Raw genomic sequence first — 19,299 nt, 5'->3', positions numbered from 1 at the left:
TCTTCCTTAGCACGCAAGCTTCAAGTCTTTCAGGTGCCTTTCTTTCGCCGGCATTTGTTTGGATGTTTTCTCAGTTGTTTGTTTGTAGTGGGGAGGGTACTTGGAAAGCGTTCTTGCCCCTTCCGTGCTTGACTTTTGTTTCAGTAATCGCTTTCAACGGTCCAAATAAATCAACTCATTTTTTACTTATTTTTTTTACTATTTATTTGTATTCATAGCTCTGAAAATTTGACCGTTGGATCATAGAAATGATGACATTGCTCCATCTTTTTTTTTTTTTGAACAGAACCTTATATTTACCCGCCACGTGATTGCATGAAGTATTCAACCATGAAGTATGAACGAGTGATGGCGGTTTAAGATTGCATGTGGTTGCCATCTCTTTCAAAATTTTGCCCTCATCTTGTTTACTGCTCTTTTGAAGACCATTTCTCTGCAAAAGTATTTTCTTTTTATTTTTTATTTTTATCATGGAGAATGCAGATTGGCTAAAAACAATCAGGAAATGCTTGAATATATTTATAGAGTCAAGCAACCAGTTCAAATTCTTCTTCCATTTGATAAATCTTCTATGAAAATGTTGAAAGATAGCCACCCGGCTACCTGCCATGTGACGAAAAAAAAATCAAACCCAATTAATATCTAATAAAAGTTGACTAAGAAAGTGCAATAACTCCTCATCAGCAGGCTCATCTCTCTTCCATTCATTCTCTGTTTCGTTTTTCTTAGCTATTCCCCATGAAGAAGAATAAACACCAACAGCCTCTCCTGCTGTGCTTTCTGCTGCCCGTTTTCCTCTTCTTCCAATCCATATCGGCTGTTGATTTCGTTTTCAATGGCTTCAACTCCTCCGATATGTTACTCTATGGCCTGGCCACCGTTGAATCTCGTGTTCTAACGCTCACGAACAACACAAATTTCTCAATCGGTCGTGCTCTTTACCCAGAAAAGATCCAGGCAAGAAATCCAAATTCTTCTTATGTGTATCCTTTCTCAACTTCTTTCATCTTCTCGATGATTCCTTACAAGAATATTCCTCCTGGGCATGGCATAGTTTTCATTTTTGTGCCCGTTACTGAAATCGAAGGCGCGACGTCAGCTCAATATCAAGGCCTTTTCAACTTGACCAGCAACGGGAATGCCAATGACCATGTCTTCGGTGTCGAGTTTGATGTGTTTAAGAACGAAGAATTCGATGACATAAGCGCCAACCATGTTGGAATCGACGTGAACTCCCTCACATCAAATGCCTCACACGATGCCGGGTACTGGCCCGACGACCAAAGAAGCGACAACAACAGCAAGGCTGATGATGAGAAGTCATTCAAGGAATTGAAGCTGAATAGTGGTGAAAATTACCAAGTTTGGATTGACTATTCAGATTCTTTGATTAATGTTACTATGGCTCCGGCAGGCATGAAAAGGCCTCGGAAGCCTTTGTTGAATGTTTCTCTTAATCTTTCTGAGGTTTTTGAGGATAAAATGTATGTTGGCTTTACTAGTGCTACCGGAATGTTAATTCAAAGTCACAAGATTTTGGCTTGGAGCTTTAGTAATTCAAACTTTTCGTTAAGCGAAAATTTGGTTACCACCGGTCTGCCATCGTTTATTCTTCCAAAGGGTTCAATATTTCGATCGAAAGGGTTTATTGCAGGAATCACAGTGGGAGGTTTCTTCGTTGTTGGTCTTTGTGCTCTGTTTGCTCTGTTTTTGATCAAGAGGAAGCGAAGGAGAGCTAGGGAGAGAGAGGAAATGGAAGAATGGGAATTGGAGTATTGGCCGCACAGAATGTCTTATCAAGAAATCGATGTGGCCACCAGAGAATTCTCAGAAGAAAATGCGATTGGAAGTGGAGGGAATGGGACGGTCTATAAAGGTGTTTTAGCAGGAGGGGCAGAGATTGCAGTGAAATGCATTTCGCATGAAAATGATGGGGTGAGAGAGTTTTTGGCTGAAATTTCAAGCCTTGGAAGATTGAAGCATAGAAGTTTGGTGGGGTTGAGAGGGTGGTGCAAGAGAGACATGGGGAACTTCTTTTTGGTTTATGACTATATGGAAAATGGGAGTTTGGACAAGTGGGTGTTTGAATGTGATGACAGGAAGATGTTGAGCTGTGAAGACAGAATAAGGATTTTGAAAGATGTGGCTTCAGCAGTCTTGTACTTACATGAGGGGTGGGAAGCAAAAGTCCTACATAGGGACATTAAAGCCAGCAATGTGTTACTTGACAAGGACATGAACGGAAGGCTAGGGGATTTCGGATTAGCCCGAATGCACGACCATGGTCAAGTGCCTAACACGACTAGGGTGGTCGGGACCATCGGATATTTGGCACCTGAAGTGGTTAGTAGTGGGCGGGCATCGGCTCAAACTGATGTGTTCGGATTTGGTGTCTTGATTTTAGAAGTCATGTGTGGGAGGAGGCCTATAGAGGAAGGGAAGCCACCTTTGGTAGATTGGGCATGGCTATTGATGGGACAAGGGCAATTAATGAATGCCCTTGATGAGAGATTGAAGGGACGAGGCGAGTTTGATGAGGAAGAAGTGGACAGGGTGCTTCACTTGGGCTTGTTGTGTGCTTACCCTGACCCAAGTTCCCGCCCAACAATGAGACAAGTAGTGAAAGTGTTGGAGGGGAACAAAGAGGTGGAGGAAGAGGTTGAAAGTGAGGATATGAATGCATATTTGCTCCAAAGAATGAAATCCATGGGTAGGTGGTCTGAGATTCCACAAAATTTTGGGTCTTCATCACACCCAATATTTGAAGATATTCGCCAGTTCAAGTCTTCATCCATGTCTTTCTCTTGGTCCAATACTATGGCGGAGGGCAGATGAATCTGTCATCTCAGAAGCAACGGAAGATTTCCTCAAAAATGCTTGGGGATTGACTTCCAAACGTTGGCAAATATTCATTTGGTAAGTTGCGGCATGCTTTATCACTCCAACCAAGAAGACGGCATGGATCGAGACATGAACATGGTGTCCATTTGAACAAAATATTGAGGGAATAGTTTTGATTAGCTTATACCAAAACTCAAAACCTTTCCATTCGATTATATAGAGGAGTTTGTATCCATTTATACTTTGTAGTGTTAACTGTACTATTGAATTTACAGGTAAGAAATGATATAGACGCTAAAATGTGAGTGCATGTGTGATTTTTATGTCTTATAAAGAAAAATAGTCGTTAATATAACTAAGTGAACTAAAGCATATTAGCATATTCTCTTCCTAACAATTAATATCGGAGCTATTAATAGGCATATTTAGATTAATTAGGTTTGTTTTCTTTCCCTGCAAAAAGAAAGAAGAATAAAGTGATCCTACACTATTCATTTTGGGATGCTGCAATTGACTCTGGTTTTGAGCACCAGTTGCATGCTTGAATACCAATGACATTTCTTGAAATGCAGGTTCTTTTTGTGGTTATTTTCATTCACTTGCATTTGATTAAAGGTTATTTTATTAGTTAGAATTGGATCAATTCCCTCCTCTTAACATTAGTGGTTGAAGGACTTGAATTGTTTGTGGTCCATTTGAAGAATTTGAAGAATCGAACTGAGAGTAGGAACAAATCCAATGTTAGAGAAATAAGATGTCTGTTCCCTATAATTGAGTCATATGTAACATGTTTGGCACATGCTTGATATACTTACCTTGGTGCTGGTTTGGTCTTCCATGTATATCTTCAACTGTCTCACTGTTTAAGGCCTGATAGTCAATAAAAAACCTCCAATTTCCATATGCTTTCCTCACTAACAGCAACGAAGAAGAAAAAGGGGCTTTGACAGGGTTTTATGATTCCAGTCTGCAACATTTCCCTTACCAACTTCTCTATCTCTTCCTTCTGGAAAAAAGGGATAACTATGGGGTCTAATTGTGATGATTCTGTGATCATGGTTCCTATGAGGTTGAAGGCTTTTAGGCTTTGCAAATTTTCTTAGTAGATAGTCCATTTGGGGATTTGGGTCTTGGTCTAGGGAAGATTTAGGGCCCGTTTAGTTTACGGAATAGGTCCTTGAAATGGAATGACTATTCTCATGGAATAGACCCCAATGGATGGCCAGCCACCTACAATAGGCCCTGGGGGTGACGCTGCCACCCCCGGAGGGCCTCGTAATGGACCATCGAAGCCTCTTGGGTGGCGCGGCCACCTTAGGGCCTTCGCCACCCCCGGTGAGAATCTGAGGTGGCCTAGCCACCCCGATGGCCCACGCCACCCCGGAATCTCACCGAGGTGGCCAAGGCCACCCCCGATAGCCCTGGGGTGGCCGGCCACCACACGTTGAACAATTTTTTTTTTTTTTTTTTTTTAATTTGAGATTTGAAAAAATTAGAAATCAAATGGGCTTTTAGTAATTTTATTTCAATTTTAATTATGAAATATGTGCTGCTACCAAACTAGAGAATTGAAATAATTATTCTATTTCAACATTTTTCATTCTCAGTAATAACTATTCCCTTTCTTAATGGAATACGCATTCTGCAAACCAAACGAGCCCTAGTGAAAGTCATTATCAGCAGAGAAATCCCTTTAAAAGGTGTCATTCCTAAAAGCTATCTCCTTTCTCCTCCTACTAGAAACTACATAGTGAGCTGCAAGAAATCCTAAAGAATGAATCCTAATGTTGTCATACACTCTATGCCTAAGACCACATCACATCCCCCCAAAGGAAAAATCAACAAATCTGAGTGCATGCTACCAATGTTCTTGCATGCATATGGAAACTACTTTGCAAGAACCTTCACTCTGTAGCTTGCCTCCATTTGCTACCATGATTGTGAGTTGGGCCCTTGTGACCACAGCATGATCCAAGCAATTATGAGTGGATCTTGAATCTATCAAGATAACCACCCAATAATAACGAATTAGAGAATGAATGCAGATAAACTACTAGAATTGATAATAATTACAACGATTAGAAGGTTGTTGGAGAAGCCCATTATTCTCCTAACAAGTAAAAGAACAAAACAATTCAACAACTTCTCAGAACTAAAGTGACGTTAAAATACAAGCTATGCTTAACTCTTGGCCCATTAAACATTATCTATTCCACTCCTTCCATTCTTGCAACTGCAGATGAGTCAAGTCCAAATGAGCCCACGTTGGCTTTATCCTTCTTGTTTCTAGAATGCTCCTTAAGCAACTGTCTTTATTCATTGAATGTTGTTTAGTCAGTGTTCCTTAAATTGCTAGTGAATGGGGATAGAGATGGTAATTCGCGTTCGCGTACTGAGGCATGTGTTGTTAAGTGATTAAATTTATTTTTTCTTATCAATTTAAACTTTTAGTATAATTGATAATTTAACATGGTATTATAGCCAAAGGTCTGAGATTGAACTTTGACTCCATCAATTCACTCCCCATTTAAATTAAATATTTCATGTGTTGGGTTTCACCTATTAAAAGCAATGATTAAGTGGTTAAATTTATCTCTTCCTATTAGCTTAAGTTTTTGGAAAAACTAGAAATTTAACATGCGTATAAGTGTTGGGGTTATCTCACATCGGTTGTGCAAGGGCTGAGAGTCATCTTATAAGTGTGAAGGAAAACCTCATCTCTTGAGCTAGCTTTTGGAGTTGAGAGAGGTCTAAGACCATCCAACATTGGTATGTGTTGGTATCAGAGCTCAGGTTCAATCAACAAGTCTCGGTCCATTCGTCCACAGAAGAAACAGGTTATTTCTACTCTGACCCACGCTTGATGTGTGAGGGAGAGATTGTTGAGGTTATCTCACATCGGTTGTGGAAGGAGTTGATGGTCATCTTATAAGTATAAGGAAAAACATTCATCTCTTGAGATAGTTTTTGGGGTCGAGAGATTCCCAAACCACCCAACAATAAGACTATATTGCTCAACCTTTGCGTAACTTATTTAATTAAAATCGCGTAAAAAATTGTCATCTTTCAAACACGTGATGCTTTTTTAAGGCATTTACAACGACTCTTCGACTACCACGTTGAACTCTTGGACCGTCGCTCCTGTCCCCTTCGTCTTTCTAAACACGCAAGGCTTCAAGTCGTTGGGCATCGCTGATATTCGCAAAATGTGGCGCCAGTACGAGGTCAAAGATGGACGGTCTTGATCTCAAAACAAAATTTGACCGTTGGATCATATAAACGATGACATTGCTCCATATTAGCCACACGAGAGGGAGGAAATTAAATTTTTTTTAACATAGCCTTATCTCTTTACCCACCACAATGAATGAGTGATGGCTACCCTTTTCCTTGCCTTCTCTTTCAAATTATGCCCTACTCTTTCAAATTATGCCCTCATCCTCTTCGGACTTCTAGCTAGTTCTGTGTGTGAAGTCAAATTTATCTTGGAGAGTTACAAAGACTTTCATTGGCTCTTCTGTAGCCCTTCTTTGACTCTTCTAGACGCTAAACTCCAACAAACCTTTCCCAGATCGAGTAAGATGCCAGTTCTCATTCTTTTCCCATGCCTATCTGGGTGCCGTTCTTTTTTTTGTTTTGTTTTTCGTTTTTCATTCACTTCACTTGATAAATCTTCTACGAAAATGTAGATAGATAACAACCCAATGAATATCTGAAAGTTGACCAAGCAATTAGTTCATTATTAACTCCTCATCCAACATTTCCTTTTCTTTTCCCAGATTCACCTGCTCATCTCTGTTCCATTCATTCTCTGTTTTACTTTTCTAGCGATCACCCCCCATGAAGAAGCATAAACACCAACAGCCTCTCCGACTCTGCTTTCTGCTGCCCGTTTTCCTCTTCTTTCAATCCATATCGGCTGTTGATTTCGTCTTCAATGGCTTCAACTCCTCCGATATGTTGCTCTATGGCCTGGCCGGCGTTGAATCTCGTATTCTAACGCTCACTAACAGAACATACTACTCAATCGGTCGTGCTCTTTACCCAGAAAAGATCCCCGCTAAAAACCCAAACTCTTCTTATGTGTATCCTTTCTCAACTTCTTTCATCTTCTCGATGGTTCCTTACACGAAAACTCCTCCTGCTGGGTATGGCATAGTTTTCATTTTTGTGCCCGTTAAGGGCATCGAAGGCGCGGACCCAGCTCATTATCTAGGCCTTCTCAGCTTCACCAACAATGGGAATCCCGATAACCATGTCTTCGGTGTCGAGTTTGATGTGTTTAAGAACGAAGAATTTGATGACATAAGCGCCAACCATGTTGGAATCGACATGAACTCCCTCAAATCAAATGCATCACACAATACCGGGTACTGGCCCGACAACAGCAGCAATGCTGATGATGAGAAGTCGTTCAAGGAATTGAAGCTGAATAGCGGTGAAAATTACCAAGTTTGGATTGACTATTCAGATTCTTTGATTAATGTTACTGTGGCTCTGGCAGGCATGAAAAGACCTGGGAAGCCTTTGTTCAATGTTTCTCTTGATCTTTCTGAGGTTTTTGAGGATGAAATGTATGTTGGCTTTACTAGTAGTACCGGACAGTTAGTTGAAAGCCACAAGATTTTGGCTTGGAGCTTTAGTAATTCCAACTTTTCGATAAGCGAAGAGTTGGTTACCACAGGTTTGCCATCGTTTGTTCTTCCAAAGGATTCAATATTTCGATCCAAAGGGTTTATTGCAGGAATCACAGTGGGAGGTTTCTGCGGTGTCTGTCTTTGTGCTCTGTTTGCTCTGTTTTTGATCAAGAGGAAGCGAAGGGGAGTTAGGGAGAGAGAGGAAATGGAAGAATGGGAATTGGAGTATTGGCCACACAGAATGACTTACATAGAAATTGAGGAGGCCACAAGAGATTTCTCAGAAGAAAATGTGATCGGAACCGGAGGGAATGGGAAGGTCTATAAGGGTGTTTTAGCAGGAGGGGCAGAGATTGCAGTGAAATGCATTTCGCATGAAAATGATGGGGTGAGAGAGTTTTTGGCTGAAATTTCAAGCCTTGGAAGATTGAAGCATAGAAGTTTGGTGGGGTTGAGAGGGTGGTGCAAGAGAGACAAGGGAAACTTCTTTTTGGTTTATGAGTATATGGAAAATGGGAGTTTGGACAAATGGGTGTTTGAATGTGATGACAGGAAGATGTTGAGCTGTGAAGACAGGATAAGGATTTTGAAAGATGTAGCTTTTGCAGTCTTGTACTTACATGAGGGGTGGGAAGCCAAAGTCCTTCATAGGGACATTAAGGCCAGCAATGTGTTACTTGACAAGGATATGAATGGAAGGCTAGGGGATTTCGGATTAGCCCGAATGCACGGCCATGGACAAGTGCCTAACACGACAAGGGTGGTCGGGACCGTTGGATATTTGGCGCCGGAAGTGATTAGGAGCGGACGGGCATCGGCTCAAACCGATGTGTTTGGATTTGGTGTCTTGATTTTAGAAGTCATGTGTGGGAGGAGGCCTATCGAGGTAGGGAAGCCAGCTTTGGTAGATTGGGCATGGCACTTGATGGGACAAGGGCAATTATTGAATGCTCTTGATGAGAGATTGAAGGCTAGAGGCGAGTTTGATGAGGAAGAAGTGGGCAGGGTGCTTCACTTGGGCTTGTTGTGTGCTTACCCTGACCCAAGTTCCCGGCCAACCATGAGGCAAGTAGTAAAAGTGTTGGAGGGGAATAATGAGGTGTTGGACGAGGTTGAAAGTGAGGATATGGATGTATACTTGCTCCGAAAAATGAAACCTATGGGTAGGTGGTCTGAGATTCCACGAGATTTTGGGTCTTCATCACACCCAACATTTGAAGATATTCGGCAGTCCCACTCTTCATCCATGTCTTTCTCTTGGTCCAATTCTATGGCGGAGGGGAGGTGAAGCTGGATCATGAATGGAGAACTGAGGGTCATTTTTTCTATCAGCTCAGATGCAAAGGAAATTTGCTCAAAAATACTTGAGGATTGTCTTCCAAACGTTGGCAAATAGTCTAAAACCTTTTGGATTTACTGTACTCAGGGAAAAAGAAAAATATTCATTTGGTGAATATTGAGAGAATAGTTTTGGTTAGCTTCCCTAAATAGTCAAAACCTTTCCATTCATTTATATAGAGGTGTTTGTTTTATACTTTGTAATGTTAATTGTATGGTTTGAATTTACATATAAGAATATATACTATTATGAGTGTTGTATCCCATAATTGAGAAAGTATAAAGAAAAAAGGTAGTAAATATACTTAAGTGGACCCAAAAAAATTGTTGCCGAATTATCATAGTAAATTCATAATTTCTTTGATATTGAATCCACAACTTGACGCTTTGTGATAAAATTCTTTAACCATTTCGCTTATGAAGTCGCTTCAAAGCATGATATGAACTCTATATTCTAGCACCATTGAAATTTCGCTGCAAAAGTTTCCCTTTTCATTGTGATGACTGATGGATGGAGACCGAAATTTGTTTTTGTATTTCATTGACAAACAATGGAAAATTATAAATTGTTATCATTGATTTCTTCATAAATGGCTTAACTTTAAGGCTCCTTGCTCAAATGGATAAAACTACCAATTACAAGTAAAATAAGCAGAACATGTTCCGGACCTGACGGATTTGATGAACAGAGTAACGCTAAATACTTAACTCTCATCTCACTCTCATACAACTGGATTGATGTAATAGTGGCCCCATCTTATGAACATCATGTTCTTCGGGGCTGCAAATGACTCTGGTTTTGAGCACCAGTTGATGTAAAATCCTACTTACAGCAAACCTATACTCTGGTTTTGAGCAAATAGGAAATTTTTTGGTACATGATAGAGTTACCTTGGTGCTGGCTTGGTCCTCTGTATATAGCTTGCATATGTTCTAATTAGTCTAGAATCAAGTTAGCATATAAAACCCTTTCTTCCCCATAACATGTAAACTGCAGTATGTTGCCTTCTGCTTTGACAGTTGAGGTTTCTAGTTGGGTTCTTAAGATGCTGTACATTTGCTATTTTAAGGAGAGGAAAGATAAAAGAGTTACTGAACATCGTCATTATTCCAAATTGATAAGAAGATGGTATCTGGGTACATTGTTTCAAGCACAAGTTACAAGAAGGCTGAGAAAACAGAGGAAATGAGTGGATGTGAATTTTTCAATCCTTGATGCTGTGGATGATATTTGAATATGGACAATTAACCATAACAAAAAGAATACATAATGGCTTCATTTTGGCTGTTTCTTCTGCGTGTTTGTATATACATGTAAATTGAGAAGAATTGGGAAGAATTGTCTTCCCAAATAAGCCCTTAACTTTTATCTAGGCACCCTCCCCATATTTGACAACGCCACCCATGGCCTAGGAATTTTCCTAATGAAATAATTATTATATTTCTAACTCCTCTATTTTCAGTAAGTAAATATTATCCTTCTTAATGGAATACTCAATTCCAATTAGTCTTAAAACCACGCTGAACTCATGGACTGTCGCATCTGTTCCCTTTGTCTTTCCAAACACACAAGGCGTCTTTCTAGATGTGCAAGGCTTCAAGTCTTTCACACGTGGGCTTACCAGTTGCATTCATTCACCTTCATAATCTAAACACATCCCAATCGTGATGGCTTCTTACGATTACTTGTGGCCACCCTTTTCCTTGTCTTCTGAAGACCATTCCTCTTCCGACTTAAATTATTCTGTGATATCTTGGAGAATGCGTGCAAGTGAGGATTGACTAAAAACAATCAGGAGATTAATTCTGGATTCAGTGGATTGTATTTTGGAGAATATGGCACGCCAATTACCAAGACAAAACCATGCAATTCTGTAGCCCTTCTTTGACTTTTCTAAACTCGATCTCATTCTCTCTCTTCTCAATGCCATTTTTTTCTCCATTCGCTGCAGTTGATAACTCTGCTATGAAAATGTTGATAGATAACAACCCGGCTACCTGCCTTGGGACGAAAGAAATCAAATGCAATGAATATCTACAAGGTGACCAAGAAACTTCAATAACTCCTCATCCAATCCAACACCATCTGCTCATTTCTCTTTCCAGTTTTCTAGCTATCATCCCCCATGGAGGAGCATAAACACCAACAGCCTCTTCTACTATGCTTTCTGCTGCCAGTTTTCCTATTCTTCCAATCCATATCGGCGGTTGATTTCGTCTTCAATGGCTTCAACTCCTCCGATATGTTACTCTATGGCCTGGTCGACGTTGAATCTCATATTCTAACGCTCACTAACAAAACATATTTCTCAATCGGCCGGGCAATTTACCAAGAAAAGATCCCCGCTAAAAACCCAAACTCTTCTTATGTGTATCCTTTCTCAACTTCTTTCATCTTCTCCATGGTTCCTTACAGTAAAACTCCTCTTGTTGGGTATGGCATAGTTTTCATTTTTGTGCCCGTTAAGTGCATCGAAGGCGCGGACCCAGCTCATTATCTAGGCCTTCTCAGCTTCACCAACAATGGGACTCCCAATAACCATGTCTTTGGTGTCGAGTTTGATGTGTTTAAGAACGAAGAATTCGATGACATAAGTGCCAACCATGTTGGAATTGACATGAACTCCCTCAATTCAAATGCATCACACGATACTGGGTACTGGCCCGACAACGGCAGCAATGCTGATGATGAGAAGTCGTTCAAGGAATTGAAGCTGAATAGCGGTGAAAATTACCAAGTTTGGATTGATTATTCAGATTCTTTGATTAATGTTACTGTGGCTCTGGCAGGCATGAAAAGACCTCTGAAGCCTTTGTTGAATGTTTCTATTGATCTTTCTGATGTTTTTGAGGATGAAATGTATGTTGGCTTTACTAGTGGCACCGGACAGTTAGTTGAAAGCCACAAGATTTTGGCTTGGAGCTTTAGTAATTCCAACTTTTCGTTAAGCGAAGAGTTGGTTACCACAGGTTTGCCATCGTTTGTTCTTCCAAAGGGTTCTATATTTCGATCCAAATGGTTTATTGCAGGATTCACAGTGGGAGGTTTCTGCGGTGTATGTCTTTGTGCTCTGTTTGCTCTGTTTTTGATCAAGAGGAAGCGAAAGGGAGTTAGGGAGAGAGAGGAAATGGAAGAATGGGAATTGGAGTATTGGCCACACAGAATGACTTATATAGAACTTGAGGCGGCCACAAGAGATTTCTCAGAAGAAAATGTGATCGGAACCGGAGGGAATGGGAAGGTCTATAAGGGTGTTTTAGCAGGAGGGGCAGAGATTGCAGTGAAATGCATGTCGCATGAAAATGATGGGATGAGAGAATTTTTGGCTGAAATTTCAAGCCTTGGGAGATTGAAGCATAGAAGTTTGGTGGGGTCGAGAGGGTGGTGCAAGAGAGACAAGGGCAACTTCTTGTTGGTTTATGAGTATATGGAAAATGGGAGTTTGGACAAGTGGGTGTTTGAATGTGATGACAGGAAGATGTTAAGCTGTGAAGACAGGATAAGGATTTTAAAAGATGTAGCTTTTGCAGTCTTGTACTTACATGAGGGGTGGGATGCCAAAGTCCTACACAGGGACATTAAGGCTAGCAATGTGTTACTTGACAAGGATATGAATGGAAGGCTAGGGGATTTCAGATTAGCCCGAATGCACGACCATAGTCAAGTGCCTAACACGACTAAGGTGGTCGGGACCGTCGGATATTTGGCGCTGGAAGTGATTAGGAGCGGACGGGCATCGGCTCAAACTGATGTGTTTGGATTTGGTGTCTTAATTTTAGAAGTCGTGTGGGAGGAGGCCTATAGAGGAAGGGAAGCCACCTTTGGTTGATTGGGCATGGCTATTGATGGTACAAGGGCAATTAATGAATGCCGTTGATGAGATTGAAGGCTGGAGGGGAGTTTGATGAAGAAGAGGTGGACAGGGTGCTTCACTTGGGCTTGTTGTGTGCGTACCCTAACCCAAGTTCCAGGCCAACAATGAGACAGGTAGTGAAAGTGTTAGAGGGGAACAATGAGGTGGCGGAGGAGGTTGAAAGTGAGGATACGGATGCATATTTGCTCCGAAAAATGAAATCCATTCCATGAAATTTTGGGTCTTCATCACACCCAACACTTGAAGATACTCGGAAGCCCCACTCTTCATCCATGCTTCTCTCTTGGTCCAAAACTATGGTTGGGGGCAGGTGAATCTGCATCATGAATGGACTGTTAAGGGTGACATGAACCCATCTATTTGCTAGTGGGCCCGTGAGGTGGCTGCTCCTAGTTGGCTTTGTAGTAGGAGTATTGTTTCACCGACTCTTTCTCCAAGTCCTCCTAGGTGTAGGAGTTTGAGATTGACTTGGAGAAGGTTTTAGTCCACCTTGCTTTTGGATTTCCTTTGACCGACTTTGAGCCTTATAAAAGGCATGCTTCAGCTTGGTTTTGTGTGTGCCAAGCCAAATAGCTGTGTGTGTGCCAAAAACGTGAAGCACCAAAGGAAGGAGAAAAAGAGAGAATTTTGAGAGAAGGAGGTACAAGGGCTGCCACGGTATTTTCTTCTTGGTGGTTTTTGGGGGAGCCAAAAACAAGTGATTAGAAGAAAAAGGTGCTGCAGAGTGAGAGAAGAAAATAGAGATTAGCCGCAATCTGTTCCAGCAAAAGAAGAGTTTGTACATCTGTCTTTTGTATTCTATTTTGGGAATAATCTTTCTTGTGTGATAGTGAGATTTGGGTGTATTGGGGCTTTGGGATCTGAGTGATTTTCTCTCTACTATTTTTGTACTCCATCTTTTGATAGTGGATTTTCTTCTGGTCGTCTCCGCCAGTGGATGTAGGCTTGTTAAGCCGAACCACTTAAATCTTTGTGTCGTGTGTGATTGCTTATCTTTGTTATTCCGCATTCTTCTTACTTTTCGCATCTCACGGGTCTTGGAAAATAGGATTAATTTCTTAACAACTGGTATCAGAGCAGTTGGTTCAAGTGGGAGTGATGGCAAGTGAAGAAGGAAAGATGGGAATCGAGAAGTTCGACGGCAAAGATTTTGGGTTTTGGAAGGTACAGATTGAAGACATTCTTTATGGGAAGGATCTTCATCAACCTCTTTTGGAAGAACAACCCGACGACATGGATGATAGCGAGTGGGCTCTGCTTGATCGTAAAGCCCTAGCAGTTATCAGGTTATCACTGTCAAAATCAGTTGCACACAACGTTGTAAAGGAGAAGACAGCAGCAGGTCTAATGGCGGCTTTGTCAAGCATGTATGAGAAACCGTCGGCTAACAACAAGGTGCATCTGATAAAGAAATTATTCAACCTAAAGATGGCGGAAGGAGCTTTGGTGGCACATCATCTCAATGAGTTCAACACCATCACAAATCAATTGTCTTCGGTGGAAATTAATTTTGATGATGAGGTTCGCGCGTTGATCGTCTTGGCATCTTTGCCAAATAGCTGGGAAGCAGTGAGGATGGCTGTGAGTAACTCTGTAGGAAAGAGTAAACTGAGCTATGAAGACGTCAGAGATTTGATTCTCAGTGAAGAGGTTCGCAGAAGAGATGCGGGTGAAGCCTCTTGTTCTGGTGCTGCTTTAAACCTCGAGACTCGGGGCAGAGGACAAGATAGAAACTTTGGTCAAGGCAGATCAAATTCCAGAAAAGGGAGAAGCAAATCTAGATTCAGACAACAACCTGAGTGTTGGAACTGTGGCAAGATTGGCCACTACAAGAAGAATTGCAGGGAACTGCGGAAGGAGACTGAGAACGATTATGCAAACGTAGTGACAGAAGAAGTATATGATGCCCTACTTCTTTCTGTTGACAGTCCCCTTGATTCTTGGGTCTTAGACTGAGGAGTATCTTTTCATACGACAGCGATCCGTGAAATTCTCGAAAACTATGTTGGTGGAGATTTTGGGAAGGTGTATTTGGCTGATGGAACGGCGCTGGATGTTGTGGGCTTAGGCGATGTTCGCATTAGAGTTCATAATGACTCAGTATGGAAGCTACAGAAGGTCAGACATGTTTCGGAGCTGAGGAAGAATCTGATTTCAGTGGGACAGCTTGATGAGGAAGGGCATTCAATTCATTTCCACGGTGGAAAGTGGAAGGTCAGCAAGGGAGCTAGGATTTTGGCTCGTGGTCATAAGACGGGTACTCTCTATATGACCATGAACAGCAAGGATACAGATGTTGTTGTAGATACGACTGCTGACTCAAAACTATGGCACCTAAGGCTTGGGTACATGAGCGAGAAAGAGATGAAGGTACTTATGTCAAAAGGAAAACTACCGAGGTTAAAGTCAGTTGAGTCTGATTTGAGTGAAGGCTGCATCATAGGGAAGCAGAAGAAGGTGAGTTTCGTGGAAATTGGCAAAACACCTAAGCTTGGAAAGCTGGTGCTGGTACACACGGATTTGTGGGGTCCAGCACCAGTGGCATCTCTTGGAGGCTCGCGGTATTACATCACATTTATTGATGACTCAAGCAGGAAGGTATGGGTTTATTTCTTGAAAAGTAAATCTGATGTATTTGAGACTTTTAAGAAATGGAAGGCCATGGTTGAGACTGAAACGGGCTTGAAGCTTAAGCGTTTGAGATCAGACAATGGAGGAGAATACGAAGACAGGGGGTTTAAACAGTTTTGCGCAGTGAATGGGATTAGAATGGAGAAAACTATCCTGGGAATGCCGCAGCGGAATGGCGTGGCTAAGTGCATGAACATAACTCTCAATGAGTGTGCTAGGAGTATGAGGTTGCATGCTGGGTTACCAAAGACTTTCTAGGCTGATGCAGTGAACACTGCTGCATACCTGATAAATAGGGGGTCTTCCGTTCCCCTGAGCCATAGACTACCGGAAGAAGTCTGGAGTGGAAAAGAGGTAAATCTTTCACATCTGAAAGTTTTTGGTTGTGCTGCGTATGTCCATGTTGAGTCTGATACCATGAGTAAACTAGATGGTAAATCTAGTAAGTGTTTCTTCATTGGATATGGAGATGAGACCTTCGGTTATCGATTTTGGGATGATCAAAATCGGAAGATCATTAAAAGTCGGAATGTGACTTTTAATGAGTGTGCTATGTACAAGGATGGGTCAAGTGCAGAACCTGAAGTTACAGAGCAGGAACCGAAGAAGTCTGAGTTTGTTAACTTAGATGACCTTTTTGAAAGTACAATGCAGAAAGAGAAACAATTCATGGAGGTGGAGCTTGATAAACAGTGTTCACTCACGGATGAATGTGATGACAAAAAATCTTCAAGAAACTTACAGCACCGAGAAGAGTCTTATTCTTTAGCAAGAGGCAAAGAGAAACAGGATCGAAAAACAACAAAGAGGTATGGCTTTGAAGATATGGTTTCTTTTGCTCTAACAGCTTGTAGTGGAGATCCATCGTCTACTCAGAATAGTACACTGAAAGAGGTGGAGTTACTACGGAGAGGTAAAACTTGGGAATCTGGAGAATTACCCAAAGGAAAGAAGGCTAAAGGGTGCAGATGGGTCTACAGGAAGAAAGAGTCATCGGATAAATTTGTATGGTCGACGGGGCTGATAGGGAGGCATGGTGTAATGTCTAAACCAAGTCCTATGCTCAAGTTCAAGAGGCGCTTGGACTTGAGGGACACTTGTGGAGTGTGATTGCCCTTGGGGCTGGGGCGGAGACATCCGGAGGAGACACGTTTTGTTAGACTTGATGGGATTCAAGTCAAGGTGGAGATTGTTAAGGGTGACATGAACCCATCTATTTGCGAGTGGGCCCGTGAGGTGGCTTCTCCTAGTTGGCTTTGTAGTAGGAGTATTGTTTCACCGACTCTTTCTCCAAGTCCTCCTAGGTGTAGGAGTTTGAGATTGACTTGAAGAAGGTTTTAGTCCACCTTGCTTTTGGATTTCCTTTGACCGACTTTGAGCCTTATAAAAGGCATGCTTCAGCTTGGTTTTGTGTGTGCCAAGCCAAATAGCTGTGTGTGTGCCAAAAACGTGAAGCACCAAAGGGAGGAGAAAAAGAGAGAATTTTGAGAGAAGGAGGTACAAGGGCTGCCGCGGTATTTTCTTCTTGGTGGTTTTTGGGGGAGCCAAAAACAAGTGATTAGAAGAAAAAGGTGCTGCAGAGTGAGAGAAGAAAATAGAGATCAGCCACCAACTGTTCCAGCAAAAGAAGAGTTTGTACATCTGTTTTTTGTATTTTATTTTGGGAATAATCTTTCTTGTGTGATAGTGAGATTTGGGTGTATTGGGGCTTTGGGATCTGAGTGATTTTCTCTTTACTATTTTTGTACTCCATCTTTTGATAGTGGATTTTCTTCGGGTCGTCTCCGCCAGTGGATGTAGGCTTGTTAAGCCGAACCACTTAAATCTTTGTGTCGTGTGTGATTGCTTATCTTTGTTATTCCGCATTCTTCTTACTTTTCGCATCTCACGGGTCTTGGAAAATAGGATTAATTTCCTAACATGGACAATTGAGTGTATTTTGTTGTATCATCTCAGAAGCAATAGAAGAAAGAAAGGAGATTACATGCATAACGAAAGAGGGTCTAAATGTATTACATTGTATTACGGGTGTTGGCTTGGCTATAGCCTATATGACATGTCTTCTCTCTGTCTCTCTCTCTATGTATTAATGTATATATATATTATATGTTTTTTTTTTTTCTAAGCAAATATCAGGAAAATGAAAAGGGACGATTAAAAATAATAATAATAATAATAAAGAATCTAAAAAACAAATTGGACAATTTCATAATAAGCCTCAATACAACCAAATCCGTACAGTTATTTTTATTTGCATATTGCTAAGGAAGAAAAATGAGCCTTTTGGTAAGAGGGTACTTTTTATTGTTATTATTATTTTTTTCTAATCAATTAGGGAAAGAGTTACAAGTGATAAAAATACCGAAAATGGGTGGACTCCCTTACAATAGACCTAAACACAGAAATTACCAATGCAGGTAACAGTAACGAAGTAGGAAATGGGCCAAATAATTAGCCCGGTCCTCTCAAAAGGGCCGCATATAGTGGTTTTAAAGGCAAAAGAAGTACAGGAAGAGTCATAAACTTCATGAGGCTTACAAACCCTAATTACAGGTGTAAGAACCCCATGAAGTCCAAACCCATCTGCACTCCCAGCAAAGAACATCGACCACCTAAGGGAAGTCGATATAGGACAGGCACAAGTAAGATCTAGATCTGGAACTACTAAAAAGGGAGTACTGCCTCCAGAAGCACTAGTCTCCTCTACAAAATTAAACAATATAAACAGATGGAAATTGAAACCCACAAAACCCAAACAAAAAAACAAGAAATACATGGAAACAAAGAAAAATACAGAAAAGAAAAAACAAGTGAAAAAGCAACACAAAACCCAACAACCAGCAGGGGCGATGGTGATGGAGGAGCGGACGTGCCAACGTGTGAGTACCACGCTCAGGCGCATGGAGCTCACGCTTCGGCAGATGCTGTGCAAAAGGCAGATCTCATGGAGGCGGAGGTGAGCTTGGAGGCCGGTGGTGATGGTGGAGTCGTCTACTACTTGGGGTGTGAGGAACACGCGCCGGTGCGTGAGATCCATGCTTAGGCGCGTGCCGTGCTGGTGACGGATTGGGCGGTGGCGTTGGAAAGTTGGGAGGCCGGTGAGGATGGTGGAATGGCACGTGTAGGCTCAGGTCACCCTGAGGAGAGTAGATCGAGTTTTTTTAAAAACCCATCTGAAAACCAAAGAAGATCCGGGTTGCAACATGGAGGAGAAGGAGCGGCGAGCGGCCAAGTGGGGAAGGAGGTGAGCAACCCAGGGCAATAGGGAAATGGACGACAGAAAAAGAAGCAAAAACGCTATGTATTTGGGCAACTAAAAAAATGAAAAAACCAAGCAAAAACAACACTGCAAAGTTGGAGAAGAAAAAAAGGGGGAGAGGAGGGCGGCCCTCCTCCCCTAAAAAACCACACAGACGATGGTGGAAGACCTCACAAGGAGATAGTGTATTCTCAACCTAGAGAAAAGGAGAAGCTTTTCTCCCTAAATTGAGAGAGAGTACATGTTTTCAATGTAAAAAGACTAATAAAATTGACTTGCAATTTTTTTTTTTTTTTTCTTTTTGGGTTTCTAAATTCTACTGTCTTGTCATAGGAGAGCGTTTACACACACATCAATGAGATCTTCCTCAATTTCAAAGGCAGGAGGGGGGCTAAAAGGTCACCTCCAATCTCCATTCGAAGAAAAAGGTTGGTCCACGTGATTTTTCATCGAACAACTTGTTTTAGCCGCCTTGCTTTATTTATTTTTTTGTAAGTATGCCGCCTTGCTTTCACCTTCCATAAAGAAAGACTTCAGCTTGCACGGAGCGTAATACAGCGACAGACAGAGACTTTTGCGCGTGGAAACACTGAGAGAGGCTGGAGAGGTACAGTCGCACCGTCGTGCTTTTTCTTACTTTTCAAGTTGCGGCACGGCACTAAGAAAAAACAAAGGACAAAGTTTTCCTCCAAACTAGGTTGGAGGAAATTCCTCCAAC

The 19,299-nt window shown here is 41.6% G+C and overlaps 2 protein-coding genes and 1 pseudogene across 2 annotated transcripts; all 3 read left to right on the top strand.

The window, feature by feature from the left end:
* The first annotated feature begins 656 nt into the window (after positions 1–656).
* LOC132171673 (L-type lectin-domain containing receptor kinase VII.1-like) lies at positions 657–3,131 on the top strand. Its single transcript, XM_059583049.1, has one exon. The coding sequence runs from the start codon at positions 739–741 to the stop codon at positions 2,833–2,835; it is 2,097 nt and encodes a 698-aa protein (XP_059439032.1). The 5' UTR covers positions 657–738; the 3' UTR covers positions 2,836–3,131.
* A 3,201-nt stretch (positions 3,132–6,332) lies between these two features.
* On the top strand, positions 6,333–9,041 carry LOC132171046 (L-type lectin-domain containing receptor kinase VII.1-like). Its single transcript, XM_059582250.1, has one exon. It carries the CDS (start codon positions 6,682–6,684, stop codon positions 8,764–8,766), a length of 2,085 nt encoding a protein of 694 aa, XP_059438233.1. The 5' UTR covers positions 6,333–6,681; the 3' UTR covers positions 8,767–9,041.
* A 1,901-nt stretch (positions 9,042–10,942) lies between these two features.
* Positions 10,943–13,005, top strand: LOC132172958 (L-type lectin-domain containing receptor kinase VII.1-like; annotated as a pseudogene).
* Positions 13,006–19,299: the final 6,294 nt, after the last annotated feature.

Source organism: Corylus avellana, chromosome ca2, assembly GCF_901000735.1.
Source record: "Corylus avellana chromosome ca2, CavTom2PMs-1.0".
In the NCBI taxonomy this organism is placed as follows: Eukaryota; Viridiplantae; Streptophyta; class Magnoliopsida; order Fagales; family Betulaceae; genus Corylus; species Corylus avellana.
This window is presented reverse-complemented; position numbering and strand designations above follow the sequence as displayed.

Bases quoted from the DNA above. Each gene is read 5' to 3' on its own strand.
- LOC132171673 (XM_059583049.1), top strand. From the start codon at position 739: ATGAAGAAGAATAAACACCAACAGCCTCTCCTGCTGTGCTTTCTGCTG.
- LOC132171046 (XM_059582250.1), top strand. From the start codon at position 6,682: ATGAAGAAGCATAAACACCAACAGCCTCTCCGACTCTGCTTTCTGCTG.